Consider the following 21,283-nt stretch of genomic DNA (forward strand, 5'->3'; position numbering starts at 1 on the left):
TTCTCGAGCGCAGGTGATAATGGACTTACTTTGATTTCTTTCCGACGGCTTAATTTTTGTCATAAACTCCGGTAACATCAGCGATATTTAATTGTTTTCGCTTCTAGCTCTCTTTCTCTCACTATTTATTTCTCAAGCGTCGGTGATATTGTAATTGATTTTCTTTCTTTTCTTCAGCTTATTGAAGATGGTGAAAAGAGTAGAAGAAAGATTGAGAAAGAATGAAGACAGATTTATTATGACATTCCCGCCAGGCCGCCACAAATATGTCTGAGTCGGCGCTCTCAGAACAAAGGCGCGTAACAGTGTCAAATATACGCGGTGTTTTGAAACGTTGGTGTTGATTGACACGATGCCTCATTAAAGATGGTAAAAAGAGTAGAAGAAAGATTGAGAAAAAAATGAAGAAAATATTTTGCATGAAAATGCGGATGAATCTGAATGATCAAAATGAGAGGAAGAAAGAGGATGCAAGAGATGGTGGGTGTTGAAAGATCGGAGGACTAATGAAATGATACATTTAGATAAAAAGCGAGAGTGGATATTTGTGGTGATTACCATCTTATTTTAAAACTTTTTGGGGGCAGGGATGGGGGGGGGGGTCCGTCTTTTTTTTTGGCCAGGGAGGAAGCAGCCTGGCCCCGTTGCCCCCCCCCCCTCCATGAGTCTGCGCATGAAGGAAAGCACATTCTTTAATGAAAACCTATGAAGTATGCTGTTTCATATAATCTTATTCCTAAACCGAGACAGACATAATTTTCTTTGTGGTCTGTACTTATGTTGCGTATCATTTTTTTTAATTTGTTACATCACTTACCTCATCTACCCTCTCTATTTTTTAAATTCCTTCTCTTATAAATAATGATTTTGTGTGTGTGTGTGTGTGTGTGTGTTTTTTTCTTCAATTATAAATAAAATACGACTTACGGAATTTCATAAAATTGTAGAGGGTGTGCTTATTTATAAATAAAATAATGACAGATTTATTATGACATTCCCGCCACTACTATGTCGGCGCTCTCAGAATAAAGGCGCGTAACAATGTACGCGTGTTTTAAACTTTGGTGTTGATTGACATGACCCCTCATTTTAGATAAGAAGGAGACAGTGTTCATTCGAGATCTGGATTTATTATTATTATTATCGAGAGAGAGAGAGATTACAGGTGTAAATTGGCTGTGTGCCTATAACAATTCTAAAATGTTGGATTATGTTGTAATACACAAATGTTTTTGTCATCGGAAATAAGTGCTCCTCACCATTGACCACGGTTGCAACAACGACATTCAAATAATGACAGATTTATTATGACATTCCCTCCACATGTCGGCGCTTTCAGAACAGAGGCGTAACAATCGTAAATATCGCGGTCTGTTGGAACTTGGGTGTTGATTACAACATTTCCAAGATACAGTCATCAATCCAACTTTCAAATCCCCACCAATCTTTCGTGGTCGGGGGAAGGAGGTGGGGAGGTGGGGGAAGGAGGTGGGGAGGTGGGGGAAGGAGGTGGGGGAAGGAGGTGGGGGGGGGGAGGTGGGGGAAGGAGGTGGGGGGGGGGGGAGGGGGGAGGGGGGAGGGGGAGGGGGGAGGGGGGGGGGTAAGAGCATCATCCATTGATATTTGTTTGGTTCCTATCTCGTGAACTTAAATTGACAGTCGTAATGGATAACACTAGGTCTGAACCGTGAAACTACGAGACGTCCGGTAATATGAATACATGTATCTAAAAATGGCACATAATATTAATAGCATAACAAAATATCGGCCTTTAGACTGGTCCCGCACCGTAATGTGCCCCTATAAAGAAATACGGGGTTCTCGAGCGATTTCGGTTAGATCGCAAGTAATGGAAAATTTGGCGGTGCTTTCTACTTTCATTGCGCCTCATTCAGTCAATTTCGTGATTCTTTTTGTAAATATAAAAATGAAAGTTCAGACTTTTTTTTATTTCTAAAGATATAAGTAATGATCATCAATACGAAAAATAAGGTCTGTTATTTTTTGAGGGAAATTGCCGTCTTATTTTGCTGAAGCTTCACGTCTTTCCTTTTCAATACACTCACGATACAAATTGCGTAAGATCGGTCGATACCTCCATTCATTCCCCCATTGTCTATGATTGTCGTGTGCTAAAGCTTGGCCGATTATCAACCGAGCCATAAATAATAGGCCTAAGCCTTCGTTTTACACGGGTTTTCGACACATTTTGTAACTATATTCTGACCAACATTATGCCATGATCTACACTAAATGCCCTTTCTTTTAAATGTGCAAATCAAATATAGGACTATTTGGGGAACTTATGCATTTTGAAATGAACATTGTTTTATTCTCGAAAACAACAATAATATTTACTTTGAATACTTTCGACTTTGTTTCTCATAATTAGAAATATTCATCTGCCGTGTGCCTTACCATATTACAATCTTACCACTATTGCCTAGATATATTTTATGGAATAAAATGACACACAAACCCCATTTATCAGGATAACCATTGAACAGCTAGACTTGTTTTGGTTATCCCTCGTGAGAATTCAATTTATTTGTCTTCGTCTCCATCTGTGTTCTCTTTCAACCTATCCTGTCAATAAAACTTTGTTAATCTTCGTTTCATGATCAGTTCTGTAGATGGCATGTATACATGAAATGATGATGATGATGATGATGGCGATGATGATGCTTACAATATTGTAATAGAATAGTAATGATAATAGACATTAATTTCTTCATCTTGCACTCGCTTTTCTTTATTGCCAGAAAACTTTTTTTTTTTTTATGTTGCCTTGCTTTTTTTTCCCCTTTAACAATGGTAGCATATTTGCCCAGGAAAATTCTCATATTCGTGGCTATACCTATAACTCAAACCTGCTCTAAAATGGTTACATGCCCTCGTAAAGGTACATAAAGAGTGGTTGTTTGTATTGTCATGTAGCTTGACCTACGTTTGGGCCTACATCCTCTTCTTTCAACACGGTAATCTTCCAGAGTAGTTACACCTTTACATTCGTTTGTTCCTCTTATTGTGGGATCCGGTCCAGGCAGCTGAGATAAGCGTTTCATAATAGAGGAGGTCCATACATGAATGATTCGCTAAATTGATCAAGTTGATAACATGAAAACTGTATTGTCAGAGTTCCGACACTGGTAATTAGAGGGGAGAAGAATTACCAAGTCAGGGGTCGGTTATTTAATGGCTGTTTTCACAACCCGCAAAGGCCTTTGTTTTGTTATCTGATCTTGTTTATCGGATCGTTTTTCAAACTTTTATGAATGTTTTCCCCTGATTTGTTTTGCTTTCCTTTAAAGCAAATTTCCACCACAGGGTTGGATTGCCCATTTATTTTAATTAAGTACAATTTATAAATGCCAAGTCTCAGATGTTTCATATTCCATTCAATCTTTCGGGGAAGGGGGGGGGGGGGAGCATCGTCCATCGATATTTTTTGGTTTCCTAGGAACCAGTCGTAATGGAAGTCGATGTTAATACAGAATAATTATGATGTTCCCACTGAGTAAAATACGTCCTTTGCCTCCACCGTTAAATCTTTTCCCTTGCATTTATTGAACGGGTAGTGTAATTTACTTGACACGCAGTTGATTTGAACGAAAGCAAAATGGCAACAACAACAAAAGAGAGAGAAAGAGATTGATGATAGTTTGACCGAGTTTAAAGAATTTGAAAATACAAACAATTTATTTTATATAAATGTAATCTTTTTCGAGCGGGAAAATACTTGTATTAGAACTCGTTCGTAGCGTCAAAATTCATTTTACCGGGGAAGAAATAAAGGGGCCGCAACTTTTTTATGGGAAAATGGAAACGTAATACCAAGATAATTTTTTCCTTCAATTAGGAGACAACGTGTTTCCGTTGTTATCAACTTCAGAAAATCAGAAGTTGAGAGAACGAATGTTATACCTTGTTTAAAAAGATAAATAAAAATAGCTCTTACTCCTTCTAAAAGTGCTCCGCGCTGTCTATATAAACTGATACTTATTCACATTCCAACACTATGTCGGCAGAAATTTGAAAAGACAAACAAGTTATTTTATATAAATGTAATCTTTTTCGAGCGGGAAAATACTTGTATTAGAACTCGTTCGTAGCGTCAAAATTCATTTTACCGGGGAAGAAATAAAGCGGCCGCAACTTTTTTATGGGAAAATGGAAACGTAATACCAAGATAATTTTTTCCTTCAATTAGGAGACAACGTGTTTCCGCTGTTATCAACTTCAGAAAATCAGAAGTTGAGAGAACGAATGTTATACCTTGTTTAAAAAGATAAATAAAAATAGCTCTTACTCCTTCTAAAAGTGCTCCGCGCTGTCTATATAAACTGATACTTATTCATATTCCAACACTATGTCGGCAGAAATTTGAACAGACAAACAAGTTATTTTATATAAATGTAATCTTTTTCGAGCGGGAAAATACTTGTATTAGAACTCGTTCGTAACGTCAAAATTCATTTTACCGGGGAAGAAATAAAGCGGCCGCAACTTTTTTATGGGAAAATGGAAACGTAATACCAAGATAATTTTTTCCTTCAATTAGGAGACAACGTGTTTCCGTTGTTATCAACTTCAGAAAATCAGAAGTTGAGAGAACGAATGTTATACCTTGTTTAAAAAGATAAATAAAAATAGCTCTTACTCCTTCTAAAAGTGCTCCGCGCTGTCTATATAAACTGATACTTATTCATATTCCAACACTATGTCGGCAGAAATTTGAACAGACAAACAAGTTATTTTATATAAATGTAATCTTTTTCGAGCGGGAAAATACTTGTATTAGAACTCGTTCGTAGCGTCAAAATTCATTTTACCGGGGAAGAAATAAAGCGGCCGCAACTTTTTTATGGGAAAATGGAAACGTAATACCAAGATAATTTTTTCCTTCAATTAGGAGACAACGTGTTTCCGTTGTTATCAATTTCAGAAAATCAGAAGTTGAGAGAACGAATGTTATACCTTGTTTAAAAAGATAAATAAAAATAGCTCTTACTCCTTCTAAAAGTGCTCCGCGCTGTCTAAATAAATATGATACTTATTCATATTCCAACACTATGTCGGCAGAAATTTGAAAACACAAAGAATTTATTTTATATAAATGCAATCTTTTTTCGAGCAGGAAAATACTTGTATTAAAACAAGCTCGTAGCGTCAAAATTCATTTTAACGGTTAAGAAATAAAGCGATCGTAACTTTTTTTTATTGGAAAATGGAAACGTAATTCCAAGATATTTTTTCCCTTCAATTAGGAGACAACGTATTTCCGCTGTTATCAACTTCAGAAAATCAGAAGTTGAGAGAACGAATGTTATAGCCTGTTGTGCGCCGCGCTGTAGTCACTTTGGCAGGCATTTGAAATTACGCAATTCTGATTAATCGCCAGCGTCTCGGACATGCTTTTTAATCGCCCAATTCTCAAAAAGTCGATGCGATTTGCGCCTTTTGTCTAGAGAACAAAGGCGCATTCCAGAATGCATTCCAGAATGTGCGCATTCTGGAATGCCCCTTTGTTCTCTAGACAATAGGCGCAGGTCGCATCGATTTTTTGAGAATGTGGCTAGAATGGGGTCATTCCAGATACATTCCAGAAAGATTAACAAGGACATTCCGAATGCATTCCGAATGCCAGTTGAATAAATCCGTGGCGCCTAAGTGTGTTTCTTTTTATGTATTATCATTTTGTGATTGTTAAAGATAAACTCCAGTTCTGGTAAAAAGAAAGAAAATTAATTCTTACAGAATCAAACGAAACTTACACTGAATGTTCAAGATTACAAACAAATGACATGTGCCAAACAATTTTGGAAGAAAATGTATACTGGCTGAGTAATGAGCATAGGAAGACAAGGAAATCAAGGTAGTACTAGCCCCGACACCATGTGTGTTGTCCCATATATAGCTTTCTGTGAACAGTGCTTGTTACTTAACCAAGACTCGGCCAAATTTATTATGATTTTGATGACTCCAGAACCTTGCAGTGCACACCAATACTTACATGCTACATGATCAACCGTTTCTGATCCATTCCACACCTTTTCTTTCACAATGCAATCGCATTACCAGAACTCACCTTTATCTTTAATTAAACACAATTCAACATTGTTATGATGCATGATATTTTTTATAATATATTTCATTTTGAATGGAATTTAGATGTTTTTTGTATTACATGTATTTTACATGATACACTGGCGTACTACTCATGTTTTTTAGTGCTTTCATTATAATATAATATGGTTGTAAACCAAATTAATCAGTACTATTACATGTCTTTTTGCCATTTGAGGTTCTTTCTTTTGCCAGCATGTTTGTAAAATTGTGATTTTTGGAAATAGATGGTTATTATGTAAAAGAGTTCAGTTAATGACACAGGGTTTTGTAACATTAAACTTGTGTGTTTGAAGTCCATTCTCAATACTCCTATGGTGGATTGCACTTGATAACATTCCAGTTAATATCAGTACCAATAGGTAACCTTTTTTTGCGTATATGTATGGTTGTCGGGATTGAATCGGAATAAAATGATATACTTTCTATAAATTGTTTTGACATCCATTGTGATGTAATTGTCTTCTTTGTGTCACAAATAATTTATAGGAATTAGTTGAGCCATAGAACATTAAAGGCTTGTTCAGATATGGCATGATAAACTTCTTTTTAAAAACTTTTTCTTTAAAACTGTGTTTAGTAAAGGCAACTGCACACAACAATTAAGGGCTTCATCTGCGTGTAGCCGAGTTCTATGTTACAAGATACAGAAATGTAAAGCTCATTACACTTCACGTCATTAAAAAATACCCCGGTTTTGCCAAGTCGTATCCGAACAAGCCTAGATGGCATACACTGTAGATGGTAGTATACTGTGGGATCTCGATGATAACTGACACATTTGGATAAAGGAAATTACCTTTTTACACTTAAATCTTGTTTTATCATGGCTACGATACAGTAGAATACAAAGTCACAGCGAGTTAAAATCAGAGCTGTTCCAACCACTTTATACAATACACTGCTCTTTATAACGAGGGTCCACTGAAAAGTATAGAAGGTATAGGGCTATTATCTTCAATTTTTTTTTTTAAATCCTAGACGAGACATGCAGAACTAAATTTGTCAAGATAAGTGGAAGAAAATAGAAGGAAATGCAGAAAGACAAAGGGGGTCAAGACAGGCAGAAAAGAAAGGCAGGAAAGGTGATATGTAGTGAAAGGAAAGTTATAGACTACTTGGGGATAGGAGGTGTGTATTTTGGAGCATGAAGTAAAAATTTAAAGTTGTGCCTTGATCATGTGATTTCATTGTGATTTCATTGTGACAGAAAATGCAAAACTGAATTGACGATTGTTGTATACATGTATTTTGAGGTTTTGGAATTATCAAAATTAGAACTCAAATTTTGGCTGAAAAGCTCTATAGCACTGGACAAATAGGAGTACTTATTAATACAAGGTGTTCATCAAAACTTGGTTCATTTTTTTAATTATAAGACGGTTTTATCCTAAGAGATTTGATCATGCACATCTGAACGTTTTATCTCGCGTTACCCCTGCCACATCCCCGCCTATGATGTCATGAACTTCACTATAATTTAAGCTAGAAACTTCCTTTAAAGGTAAAGGCTAGTTTAGGAAACGCCCCCCTCTCGAAAAATGAAATGGAAGCTCTTATTACCAATCATGTGAAAGAATATGTTTTGACTAATACGTGATCATACAAATTTTAGTGAGAAACCACCTACTAATTGATATATTTGGTAAATTATCTATTTGGACCTGATAGATATAACGCATGTGTCACGCACATGTGCGTGGTCCCATATATATCTTTCTGTGTACAGTGCTTGTAACTTTACCAAGACTGGGCCAAATTTGTTATCATTTTGATGATTCCAGAACCTTGCAGTCCACACCAATACCTACATGCTAGATGATCAACCTTTTCTGATCGATTCCACAGCGTGTCTTTCAAAATGCAATCGCATGACCATAACTGGTCTTTATCTTTAACAGAAATGATCGAATACCACACATTATACAACATACACTGAACCATGCAGTAAACTTGTTGTGCAATTCTTTTTGCTTTTATTCTTCCTCACATATAAACGACTTTTCAGTCCCCTGCGAACGAACATCAGGTACCAAATGTAATAAATATGCACGGTGTTAAAATCCTCTCATGCCTTCCACAATACAAGGAATGAATTAATTTACTTATAAAACCATACATTACCCAAAAGATATGCTATCGGACTAATGCCTATTCCTAACTTTAATATTTTGTTAAACAAATGTTCTGCTGAGATGTCGTTAATATCATTAGATTCACCTTCATTGCCATGTCGTAAAAATGAATACCCTGCATCGGTTTAGTACACATAACATTCATCATATAAAGAGTGTATTGGGAAACTGGTAAACTAGCTCATGGTTGATATTTTCTGCAACTCTCTTTCTTGCCTACGTTGAATGAAATTACAACACCACAAGGGACAAATTGAAAAACGTAGTAGATGGTTAGCTCACTACATTTCCAAACCTATTTTTCGATTCTACAAAAGACAATCAGTTGCATAATCATTGTCGGGCAGACTTCCCTTTTCCGTTTCATTCGGTCTTTCAAAATGCAATGGTGTGCAGTTGTACATCTACACTTATTGTAATGAACAGATAAATAAATTAATCAAATGTAAATATTGTGAACTTATCAACCCTTTGATCATAACTGTTTTCATACAGTGCCGTTCCAGTTTCAAGTAACCCATCGAAGCACTACACAATACATCATTACCGTTTCCTTTTCTAGCCTGATTGAAGTGGACAGCAAGTGCTATTAAAATTTAAACACAATTAGACAAACTTATGTATGGAAACGACATGAAACAGAGTATTTGTGGTGGTAACAATAAACTCGCTAGCACTTGATTCTGCCCAGCAAGCTTGTTTATGTATTGGTACATGTGAAAATAAACACATTTTCTTAGAATACAGACATTGACACAATACCACAAGATAGTTGGAATAATTCCAGTGCTGGACGGAGAAAAAAAAAGCAAGCCAAATTTCTTCAAAAACTTGTCCACTGTTTGAACCTTTCATTTACAATTTTATCTTGAAGTGAACGGTGAGTTCATATTGACGCATCTCCAGTCTAAAGACCACAAGAGCAGTCAATCTTTGTATAATTTTTGTTTTCAAGCTGGAATCTATTACGGCTTGATCAATGATGTTCCCGTTCATTGAATCACTGAAATGATGGAAACAATTAAGCTATTTTATCAAATCAACAATACTTCCAGAGATGGATGAGAAAAATTTGAAATGCAATTAAGTAGAGTAAATTATGATACAATTTTTTTTTTAATACATATATAGCCGAAATGAATACATCCAGGAAAATGGATGTGTTTTTTTATAGACAGGTGCTCACTGAAGCAGGTTTGACTATATTATATTACTTCACCAAGCATGAATTAAAATCCTTGCATTGAAAATTGAAACATGTGAACAATTCCAAACAGATCACTTCTACGCTCTCCTAATCCGAACGTCATCTATTCTACAATACTCGGCTTCTAGTCAATACCAGTACAATAACATCACTAGCCGTATACATTATCATTACTAAAACAGCGAAGACGGAAACATGTACAACCCGGTAGCCTGCCATGGCAGCAAATTTCAGCTCAAAAAAGGCACTAAATCTTTTCATATTTTCATTTCCCTGTCCACTTCTTTCTTGTCCTCGAAGCATTTTTAGTCTACTACAAAAGCTAGCTTCATGTGTCTATTTCTATACCGTAGATACAATGAACAAGACTACAAACATTGTGCTACCATACAGAATATACTAGTTTTACTTTAACATCAACAGAAAAACGACTCTCCTTCCTTGACAACAACAAATGTATGACAGAGCAAGATGTATGTATAGTCCCACATGTAGAGAAATAAGTCTGTGTTTTAAGCGAGATTTGGTAGTTCGGCTTCCCTGCTGTATACAGGTGTAAGTTATGCTCAGTGCACAAAGTCTTGCCCTTTTTAAGTCATTGCCTACAAGTCTTTGTTCTGACCAACCGATGTGTCTATCCATCAGGTCATGTTTTGACTGTGAATCTCACACAGAATAAAGGCATGTGATTCTTGCAAGATCATCATCGCTGTATAAACTGAAGTGAAAATCCCATCATGGCGACCCATACTATAGCGTACATCATAATTGATAATTCTGACACCAATCACTAAAATGCTTTAATAATTGAGGTATGTCTGTTTTCATGCTTGAATCTCATCACCTTTCCATCCATTCGATTAATTCAAGTTGCATTCATGATTGAATTTCATAATTAGTAAATTTCACGTTGAAATCAACACCTTTACAACAAATGATAACAACTAGTTCATAGCACAGCTAGTGAGGAATAACCATCTACGAACACATGTACAAGGTTAATAGATAAATCTCCAAACACGTACAATGATACAATCTTCGACAAAAAAAATAAATCACCGCACCTTACCGGAATATTTAGATGAGGAGTGATAATAAGCACCTAATTTACAGTATGACCAAAATATACACATTACGGAATACGCATAATGAACACAATGTCCACAACAATGCATACCAATTAAATCAGCATTGATGCGTACGAAATAGCACTGATGCCTCTCGAATCTGAAATCTGAAGTGATGGTTCATCGACTTTGACATGACAACCTATCGAAACACAATACTGGATTTATCGGTTGCAGTATTCATTTTGGATTCATGTCTTGAAATGTCAGCTTTTCATGTCTTCCTTGAGTCTTGTTGAGCTTTGTAATACAGAGGCATGATACTGCATACATGTAGATGGATGGATGCTGAACCACTCAGGCTCAAGATTTCTACTCAGCACAACAAGCCACAATACCAATCAAGAATTATGTAGAGAATTAACAGAGTTGTGTGCAATAATACACATACTCAAGTGGAACACCACTTAATTTTTTCCTTTCAATTTTACTGGCAAAAATATTTCCTCACGGAACAGAGATGAAACTGAGTTTATAGACTGTGTAGTCTCTTTGTACAAGTATCACGCAAATGGCCAACTTTTCATTTTACATTCTACAATTTACATTTTACAAAAATGGTTGAATAACTTAGTCAATGAGGATGATTTCTTTCGAGCCGTCTCCACTGCCGTCGGTTTTTCTGAGGTCCTTCGCTGCTAAAAAGAATGGAATCAAACAAGAAAAGAAAGTCAGTAAAGAATATTACTCTTATCAGCATTAACGCCCCTCTAAAGTGTTGAGAGCCTCAAAATTTAATGGCAAAATTTCACTTAAATTGTATCATAATAAGAAACAGGATGTCATTTAAGACAAATATCTGCAAGGATTTTCAAAAGAAATGTTTCAAGTCATATTGATGAAACAATGCAAAATATAGGTTTGCTGCTTACAACAGAAAACCCAACTTATGTATTCTTTTATCAACATTTGTCTTCAAAACACTTTTTTTTTGGGGGGGAGGGGGGTAATCTTTGCAAAAGTGTGTCTTAAATGACATCTTCTTTCACATTATGATATAATTGAAGTGAAATTTTGCACTCAAATTTTTGGCAAATTTAGGGCTCCCAACACTTTAAACAGGCTTTAAGCAAGCGAAATATGATATACTGATTCAAGGATACACAGTCCAAGGGTTCAACATATACTCTGGTGACAACTGACAAATTATTCTGCATTCCTATATTTCTATCTTGGACACTGCCTGGACCCATCACTATACCTAACCCTATTCTAACCCTAAATCTAATCAAATCAAATTGTAAACCAAGTTCTAACCCTGTGCCTTTGACAGAATACAGCCTAGGATTGTCAGACCATGACACATTCATATTTTGTCCAAGAAGGTTTTCCTTAAAGCACAAAGCAGAACAGCAGAAAAGCCTTAAGGACTATCCAGGTAGCAGGGCCTTGTTTCATAAAACTTGTTACCAATAACAAGTTACAATAACTGTTATAAGCTACTGAATTCATGACATTTGATTGGCTGAGAGCAAATTTGTCATAGAAATGTAGCATTTGTTATTGATAACAAATTTTATGAAACAGGGCCCAGAATAGCACTTTACATCTAATATCTTTTCATGCTGTTAGATCTCACAGCAGGGAAACCTGTCTATAAAGGCCATCCAAGGGAAAAGGAAAAACTGGCCACTATAGACACATGGTCTTTCTAGAAAGGTTCTTCAACACACATTTTATCCTAGAGGGGGACATTATAGGTGATCAGTCCACTATAGACAGGTGGCCACTATGACAGGTTTGACTGTATTTTGTATGGGTAAATTTGTAAAGAATCCTATGGATGTATTATTTTCATCGATACCAGAGCAAAAATAAATCACATCATTAATCGCTCTCATCATAATTTCACCAGTTTGTTTCTATGTTCTCACAAAAAGAAACAAAATTAGCCAATTTAAATTGATATAAATACTTTTCTTGCTGCCAATATTTTATGTGGGACAACTGCTGGTTCCTGCATTACATACAAGTTAGTGTTTGTAAAGATTAAAGTTGTCAAAAGACAATTTACTAGAATTACGTCAACACCGTAATTTGACAATATCTCTTCATTTTTGATGTAGTTCACACATTTGAATTTGATCTTCAGAATTTAAGTGCAAGATGCATCTATGTTAGTAAAAACAAATTGTGTTAGTCTTTCAGGCAATAATTGCACACAATGCGAACAAAATAATCCTCTCCTTTCAAAGTAAAATATAAAATGAATGAAAAACAAAATCAGAGATCGAATGAATGAATGAGCGATCAAGTGAATATGATGAAAATTGCCATGTTTGTATCCTATGGAGGTCATAAAAGTCTTTAAATATTCTTGAATGATTCTAAGCTCTCTTATTCTGTATACTACTGCTATCGTGTGTTCATTGAATATGAATAAAGGAGAGAGAGAGAGAGAGAAAGAAAGAGAAAGAGAGAGAGAGAGAGAGAGAGAGAGAGAAAGATAGATATAGAGAGAGAGAGTGAGTGTGTGTGTGATGGAGAGTAAATGATTGCAATGCTAAATCTATTTCTATAAAGTATTGAGAACTATTGCCCGTGATTTATAAAAATTTACCCAGCTTTAAACAGTTACAATTTCTGTTAATTACAAGAAAAATGTGTATTTTTTAAAGGATATATTATTTTCTTGGTGTTTTGCAACCAACAACCCCTAAATCTGACTTTTTTTTTCTTTCCTTTTTTCCCCACCTCATTTAAGAATGACATGTATCTGCTATCTGTTTAAAATAGAAGCACCATGTTGACACTTTCAATTGATTTAATGAAACATGCAGATTTCCGTTTTACATGCTCCAAGCATGCATTCAATCTGTTGTGTAATACTAACCCATGAGCTCTAATTATCCTTGTACAAAATTGTGAAAAAGGGACTGATAATATAATCGCAAAATAATTGTGTCCTCATATCCACCCCCTCAACCTTCACGAAATAATGTCAAGATCTTGAATGAAAATGATGAACAGATATGCAAAGTGCATGTTGTACTGCGATGGCCATCATTCAATCGTGATATAGGTACTTGTGCTATCAAATAGCTGGTTCATATGACATAAATTGCTTATATACCAAAGTTATTGTACAGACATCTAGTCTGCATAGTGCTAGTGAGAGTTCAATGTTAGTATGCAACTGTTCATGTTCACAGGGGTAGCCTAAGGTAAACCCTAACCCTTGTTAAAAGGGGAAGTCCACTCTGATATTAAGTTGCTTTCAATAGAAGCAGACAAATTAGAGAGACAGTTCAGTGAAAGATTTAAACAAAAACCAATTAAAAATTAGAAAATTATGAATTTTTGAAGGTGACATCAATCAAACACAAATTGGCAAATCCTGGGACGTATCTTGCAAGTGCCCCTCCTAATAAATAAAAACCAACTAATATTAGAGTGGACTTCACCTTTAACACCATGTGTCAAGCTCTTTAGTTTACATATTGCTGTAATTCTGTCTGCATAGTGCTAATGAGACTTCAAGGATAGTATACAACTGCTAATGTTCACATGGGTTTAGCCTAAAAGGTAAACCCTAAGCCTTGTTAAACCAACTAATTTACAGTGAAGGTCATTTATAATACTGGGTCAAGGCACTTGGTGCTCCAGAAATCAGGACTAGCTCTATCCACCTAAACCTGGACTGAAGTTAGTATACTTCTATAAACACCAGCCGGTCTTTTTGTGTAAAACCTGCCAGGTACTAATATCTACAGCCTCAGTTATGACCTATGACGACTATGCATTGATATTATGTCATTCATGTTAGCAAAATATGGTGATGAGTTGTTAGTATAATCAAAATAATAGGAGAGTTTTCGTGCACACCTTCACTTACCCGTGCTGGGCTCTCCCTTCAAGATAGATCCCTTGCTCTGAGGAACACCTGCATGGGTGGGATAGACAAGGAAGATGAATGGTATTACAAACCATTCATGTAGAGGGCAACAACAAATTGAGCAATGATCTGATCATTTTTTTTTATTCGCATATGGACAGAATTTCAGAGCGGCAATGTACAGTGAGAAGAATTGCTCTTGAAATATTCTTATATTTCCTATACAGCTAGAAATAATTTACAACTTTAATTCTGCTGCCAGGTGTTTTTATGGTCCCATGTACTAAAATCTGTGTGCAGGTTTTTCCATTGTTAGTACTTTTCAGCAAGATTTAGTCAATTGTTCAAAATTTAGATGATTCTAGAACACTATGTTAACAATGAATGCTTTGAGGAACATCTTGACACTGGGGTGAAATAGTAGAATCTCAATTTCGACTTCAGCTATAGTTTGAACCATGACCTCCAAATTTGCAGGCAATATTTGTTGAACATTTGGCCTTATGCAATACATGTGTGAATCTTTGAAATTGATACTTTGGTCAAAAGATGTCCGTCAAACATTGCTTTGTCACATAGCAGTCAACAGCCAATTTTATGGTGCAGTTTTGATTCACCAGAGGCGCAGAATTATGATATACAGTCAAAACCTGTCTACAGCGACTGCCTAAGGGAAACACAAAAAAGTGGTCTTTGTAGACAGGTTTCTTCAGTGCATGTTTCAATGAGAAACAATTTTCAAGGGAAACAAGAAATATGGTCTTTGTAGATAGGTGGTCACTAAAGCAGGTTTGACTGTATAAGCACTAAATGATACACTACTAATACTCATTAGCATGAAGGGGAAAAGATGAATATTTGAGGTACATACCTGAGCTCGAGATAGCACTGGATGCATTACTGAGCATGGTGGAGTAGTAGTTACTGCTGGAGGGTTGAGAGGAGGAGGAGGACGAGCCACCGGCTCCACTGCTGGAGCCCTTACCCCCGGCCAGGGCCTGAGGGCGAGAGCTGCCTGGTACCACCTGCACATTACCCTGAGGGATAGGCTGGACGGCTGTGTGAGGGAGGAGAGAGAGAGAGAGGAGATGATGATGATAATAATGCTGCTGCTGTTGACAATGATGATAGTTATGATTATGATGATAATGATAGTGATGATAATGATGGCGATGATGTTGACAATGATGATAGTCATGATGAGGGGGGGGGGGGGGTGGAGGCGGGATAATGTGAATGATGACGGTGATAATAATTGATGATGATGATGATGATGATGATGGTGATGATGATGGTGATGATGATGGTGATGATGATGCTGCTGATGATGATAGTGATGATGGTGGTGATGATGATGATGATGATGGTGGTGACGGGTAATGATGATGGTGATGATGATGATGATGATGATGATGATGATGATGATGATGATGATGATGATGATGATGATGATGATGATGATGATGATGATGATGATGATGATGATGATGATGATGATGATGATGATGATGATGATGATGATGATGATGATGATGATGATGATGATGATGATACTGGCAATATATTGATGATGGTGCTGGTGGTAATAGTAATTTTTTTGAATAGAAAAAGGATGATGATGACGACGACGATAATGTCGATAAGGATTATATTGATGTTGATGATGAGGAGTATTAGGATGATGATGGAATGCCATGATTATACTACTGATAATGCACATGACATTCATAATAATCAAATTGAACTCATGGATCATGTTATTTAAATACACTGAATGATGAATGCCAATGACTAAATATAGTAACAAGAGATACTCAACAGCACACAATTGCAAACAAGGAGAAATTAAATAGGTCAAAAAAACAAAATTAAAAGATATACACTTGATCTGTATCATCAAAGTAAACTCCATAATATCGTAAATAAATAATACAATATAAGTTGATATCTACACATTTACACTAATGATATATTTTCATTAGATTCCAGTGATATACGACCAATGTGCAAATACAAATGGTTCAAAATAAGATGTTAGAGATGTCTACTGCTTTTAATTATCCCAGAGGAAAACTTCTACAAAAGTAAGTCCACAAGTGAGAAATAATACACTAGAAATCATATGTCCAGTGTAACTTGGAACTTTTTTAAATGCTCCGTCAGCCATTATAAGCCATTTCAAAATCAGTCCAAGAGAATGAAAAAAGTATATTGACATCAAATGGACTCACATACAACGAATGAATGAGAAAAAAATTAATTCTTTCACCATTAATATACATAATCCATATAGTCAACCAGGAAATTGTTTCATGAAACCATCATAAGTACAAGTTCACCGACATTCTATTGAAACGCTTGTTCTTTGTAATACATCGCTTATAATGGGATGTCGGCGAACTTGTTCTTATGATGGTTTTGGGAAACACTGCCCCGATATCCTAAAATACAGTGTGTAGAGTGATACAATGATATTTTAATAGAAAACTGAAAAGCCTGTATTCTACTGAAATTCAAACCAACAGTGGGTTGAAATTTGGTATAAAGTTGAGTTTTATCAAGCTTAGATTGACGTCTAAGTTTTTGCTTTACTCCTCAACTTGGTTCCACTGTCGGGTTTAATTGAATTGGTAGAATACCGGCCGAAGGGTTTACCAAGTAAGTGGGTGTCAAAGACAGGGCACGGTGCAAACAGTATAAGTTCCTCAGCTCCAACCATACCATCTAATACCTCTGAAAAAACCTTAAATGTGATACATTTGAGTGCTTTGGATTTTACAGATCTTGCTTAAAAGATTATATGAGTTTTTTAATTTGTTTAGTAATCCACAACACACATGGATATAGAAGGAAACAGAAAAGAATTGGTGCATGACTTTTTTTTAAATAAATATTTTGGTGTGGAAAACAAAAGTACATCAAAGAGCAATGCATTTTTCCTTTTATTAACAAGAATGGGATTAATTTAGATGAATGAATTGAAAAACACAGACAAGATACTGTAACCTTTTGTTACAGAAACTTGAACTTCTGATGTTAGCCATAGAAAGAGAAATAAATATAAATGGTTAATGGTTTAGCTTAAAAGACCACCACAAAAAGAATTTGGAAATAGATTAAATTGACAATTTGTATTATTGAGGTAGATAGTAGAATAAGGAGTGTTTTGTTAGAGGAGACCTTTTCTGCCGTTGCCGGTTCATGACACGCACTTACTTCGACCACCGAGCGTGGCAGGTGCACGCTTTGATGAGGAGGGGGCGGAGGCTGCAGCAGCCATGGACTGTGCGGGTACACGAGAGTGTAGCCCAGGGGCCAGCCCCTGGGTAAGGTTGTACTGACCAGTGGGTCTGTAGCCGGCGTAGTTGGTGGCGAAGCTACCGCCGAAGCTGCTAGAGCTGCTGTACTGGGCGTAAGGGTTGTGGCTGGAGGCGCTGGCAATGTTTGCTTGAGCAGCCTAGGCAAACAAAGAAAGAAAGAAAGAATGAGAATGTGATAACATTGCACAGCTCTGGGTTTTAGGGTCTAATGTCTTTGTCACCTTCCGTTTCATTTTTATCAGATTCCAAATTTGACATTATTTCTAAATCTTCAATATGTATCTTATTGTGTATCACTTATCAAACATACAAAAAGGTAGTTTGAAGGAAAACGAGTAAGAAAATTGGGGAAAAATCAGGAAAAATAGAGAAAATAAGGGAAAAATCAGGAAAATTGGGATAAAATTGGGAAGAAAAAAAAGAAAACAAGAAATTGGTGAAAAATTGGGTAATTATCAGGCCTGCAGTACATACCTGTACCTGTGGGGCTGGTTGGGTAGCCAGTCTGCTAAGGATGCTACGCTCTGACATCTGGAGCCTTGCAGCTACCGGTGGAATGCGTGAGAGGGTTGCCGGTAGACGGGCGACATCTGATTTCATGTCGCTCAGTAACTCCTCCAATTGATTAAGTACTGAGGTAGGAAGAAAAAGAGGGGAACAAATGAATGTAATCTGGTGTTACTTCGAATTGTAGCAGGGGAATGATGTCAGAAACTTGTAATCAATGTGCAATATATCTGGTGATCTTCAGTTTTCCATAGGTTTTCATGTCATTACAAACGAATCATAATTTCCATTTTTTAGTGGTCTAATTTTCCTCAAACTCTTTTTATTCCCCCGATATGTTTGTATGAGTTCTACTTTTATCAAAAGTTAGTCATTCTGGGACTGGACTGTGTATTCGATTGAAACTGGAATGTCACCATAAAAAGGTGCCTATGCTACCTCAGAGGCAAAGCATTAAAACAGTGATTATCAATATTGCTACTATTATTACTACTTTTATTAAACATTCCATTGCTTTCCAATAAATTCCAATCACTACAGTCTCCTATGTCAGCCTTTGGTTGCTTTAAAGACCACTGTAAGACTCACCTTTGTGTAGTACAGCGTTGGCTGGTTTGTTTCCTGCCAGGGACTCCTTGGAGAGATGCTGGTGACTCTCTGCAAGGCATTCTACCTCAGCGAAGCGAGCGTTGAGGGCCATGGCTGGATGGTTAGGGTCCTGGGTGAGGTTCAGGTAAGCAGCACGGCGCAGCTGCTCCTCGATCACTAAACCCTGCTCCAGAAGCTGTCAAGTGAGAGGTCAAAGGTTATTAATAAATATAAGCACAGTTTATTGTAGCAATCTGCCCCAAAACACAATTTTTCCGGACAACAAATCGTTGATATTTCACAAATATTTCTGATTGCATGAAAGAGTTGCTCTTTCAAAATGGCGACGAAGCGATAATGATTGCTCATGGGTGAAGCGTGCTCTCAATTAGTCTCTTCACAAGACTCACAACATAAAATTCATTCATATACAATACAAGATACTTAAGTGTTAGCATACAGCTAGCAGATGGATCGCAGTAGGTTTGCTTATTCTCATCTCATTTCATTTCACCATGAAAAATTAAATTCCAGTCACAAGGCCGCACCGACTCCAAAAAAATTGACCCAAAACTTGGCCATTTATTGTTAAGCTAACTTTAGTTCAGGGCAATATGCTTGTCTGGTGTCATTAAAATTTGATGTAACTAGATCATTATTCTGTTACAATTCCAGAAGCCACACATTCACAATTAACATCGAAGACATCATGTTAATATTTCCCTACTCATATATCAACTGGAAGAATTTACATTTCATCAAAGAGAAGATGTAATTCATAAAGGTGAAAAGATAAATATACACCAAGAATAAAATAAAGCCATATTGAAAACGAAACAATGAAAGTGAATTCATAAAAGGAATGATCTTGTCAAACGAACCTTGAACCTGCGAGCGAGGAACTTGTTCTTGATTTCCAGGTAGTTGCCCTTGCCTTGATCCACCTTGAATGGTTCATTGAGGATAGCATAGGCAGGATCGTTCTGGATGTCTTGCCAGCGACCGTATCCGTGTCTAGTGAGAGGTGTGGTGGGTCAAGGGTGGACAACAAGCAGTATACAGACAATGTCAAAACTGGGAAAGTGATGTGATGATACATACCTGTGCAACCTAAAAAGTGGATTATACTTAAAGCCCCACTGCACTACTCATAGCTACTTGCACCCTCTATATCGCAAACGATGCCTAATCGGTGACCGGTGGTCCCCCATGGCCCCTATTTCTTAAGTTAATTGAGAGCTGAGCTGATGAGATAACCACCTGTCCGAGTGCCCATGCAGGGAGGTCTAATCCCTCCTGGCCAAACTAAGGCAGATAAACTTTAAGATTTGTGGCTGACTTTGAACTATCATACAGAAAACTTTAATTGGTTGGATGAATCATGTAGTTTGAGTTTGAGTTTGAGTTTGAGTTTATTGATTTCACATTTCACATGCAGAAATAATACAGATAGCAAAATATACATAAAAGACATATTGTTTCATAATTTAAAAAAAAAAAAAAAATGATTATATTAATTGACAAGGTAATCATCACATTTGTTTAGTCTTCTACCGACCTCAACTATTTTTTAAAACAGTCCACAGGAGTGACCAAAAGTTTGCCTACTAAAATTCAAGGCTAGTAGAAACCTAAACTACATGATAACCCTTTGATTACTGACCCACACAAATGCTTGCCTTCGAAATGTTTGAGAATATATGTTGTATGAAAAAAGAGCAGCTTTGTCAACAACATGGTTGGTTTATAAATTCATTTTAATTTGTCACAAGTCATTTTTAATTGAGTATGTGAAAAAAATGAATGTGCAAGATTATACAACCTACTTGTCTATACAAAAAACAAGCACAAAACACTAACTGACAGATAGGGTATAGTTGGCTACAAAAAGCTAAACACAAAGCTACATAGTAGTTTGAAAGGATACTTGACGATGCCGTGGAGCAACCAGTAGTCATGCTTACGATGCCAGATCTCAGCCTCATTATCACACATCTCCTTAGCTGCTCTCTCCTCGTTCAACCACAGGGTATGAAGCTCTGTGAAGCCACCGTCTGCAATGTTGAACACAAACGGCCTCTTCTCCGGCTTCTTCACGATCACCTTCTCCTTCTCTGCCTCTTCTTTTGGTTCTTCCTTCTTGGTTTGGTCATCCTCCGTTTCTTCCTTGGTGTCCTCTTTCTTCTCCGTCTTGGAGTCTTCCTCCTCGGCTTTGGTTTCTTCCTTCACCTCTTCTTTGGTTTCGCTGTCACCTTCCTTCTTGGTCTCATCTGTCTTCTCATCTTCCTTCTTCACAGCTTCATCTGCTGTCAAAGACGAGTCAAAGAGAGTTATATAAATGAAAAGGCTCTTATCGGAGAAAAAAGATTATCTATTTCAATACCTCCAACTGCTACATTTTTCCAGATAACTAAAAGGAGGGTATACATCATGACAGA

At 36.6% G+C, this 21,283-nt stretch overlaps 1 protein-coding gene across 11 annotated transcripts in view; it reads right to left on the reverse strand.

Annotated features, from left to right (window-relative positions):
- Positions 1-8,074: 8,074 nt before the first annotated feature.
- Positions 8,075-21,283, reverse strand: part of LOC753159 (chromodomain-helicase-DNA-binding protein 5) — a 39,323-nt gene continuing 26,114 nt past the window's right edge. For 4 of the 11 annotated variants that reach the window (XM_030986649.1, XM_030986655.1, XM_030986651.1 and 1 more), the window contains 8 exons: positions 20,773-21,151; positions 19,727-19,859; positions 18,846-19,041; positions 18,225-18,382; positions 17,647-17,887; positions 15,302-15,487; positions 14,431-14,478; positions 8,075-11,233 (listed from right to left, as the gene is read on the reverse strand). In XM_030986649.1, the coding sequence (XP_030842509.1) occupies positions 11,166-11,233; positions 14,431-14,478; positions 15,302-15,487; positions 17,647-17,887; positions 18,225-18,382; positions 18,846-19,041; positions 19,727-19,859; positions 20,773-21,151 (1,409 nt within the window). In that variant the 3' untranslated portion in view covers positions 8,075-11,165. Of the gene's footprint in view, positions 11,234-14,420; positions 14,479-15,301; positions 15,488-17,646; positions 17,888-18,224; positions 18,383-18,845; positions 19,042-19,726; positions 19,860-20,772; positions 21,152-21,283 lie in introns of all 11 variants that reach the window. The other 7 variants (XM_030986648.1, XM_030986657.1, XM_030986650.1 and 4 more) reach the window with 7 other exon arrangements.

This window comes from Strongylocentrotus purpuratus, unplaced genomic scaffold, assembly GCF_000002235.5.
Source record: "Strongylocentrotus purpuratus isolate Spur 01 unplaced genomic scaffold, Spur_5.0 spur5_scaffold_16, whole genome shotgun sequence".
Lineage (NCBI taxonomy): Eukaryota > Metazoa > Echinodermata > Echinoidea > Camarodonta > Strongylocentrotidae > Strongylocentrotus > Strongylocentrotus purpuratus.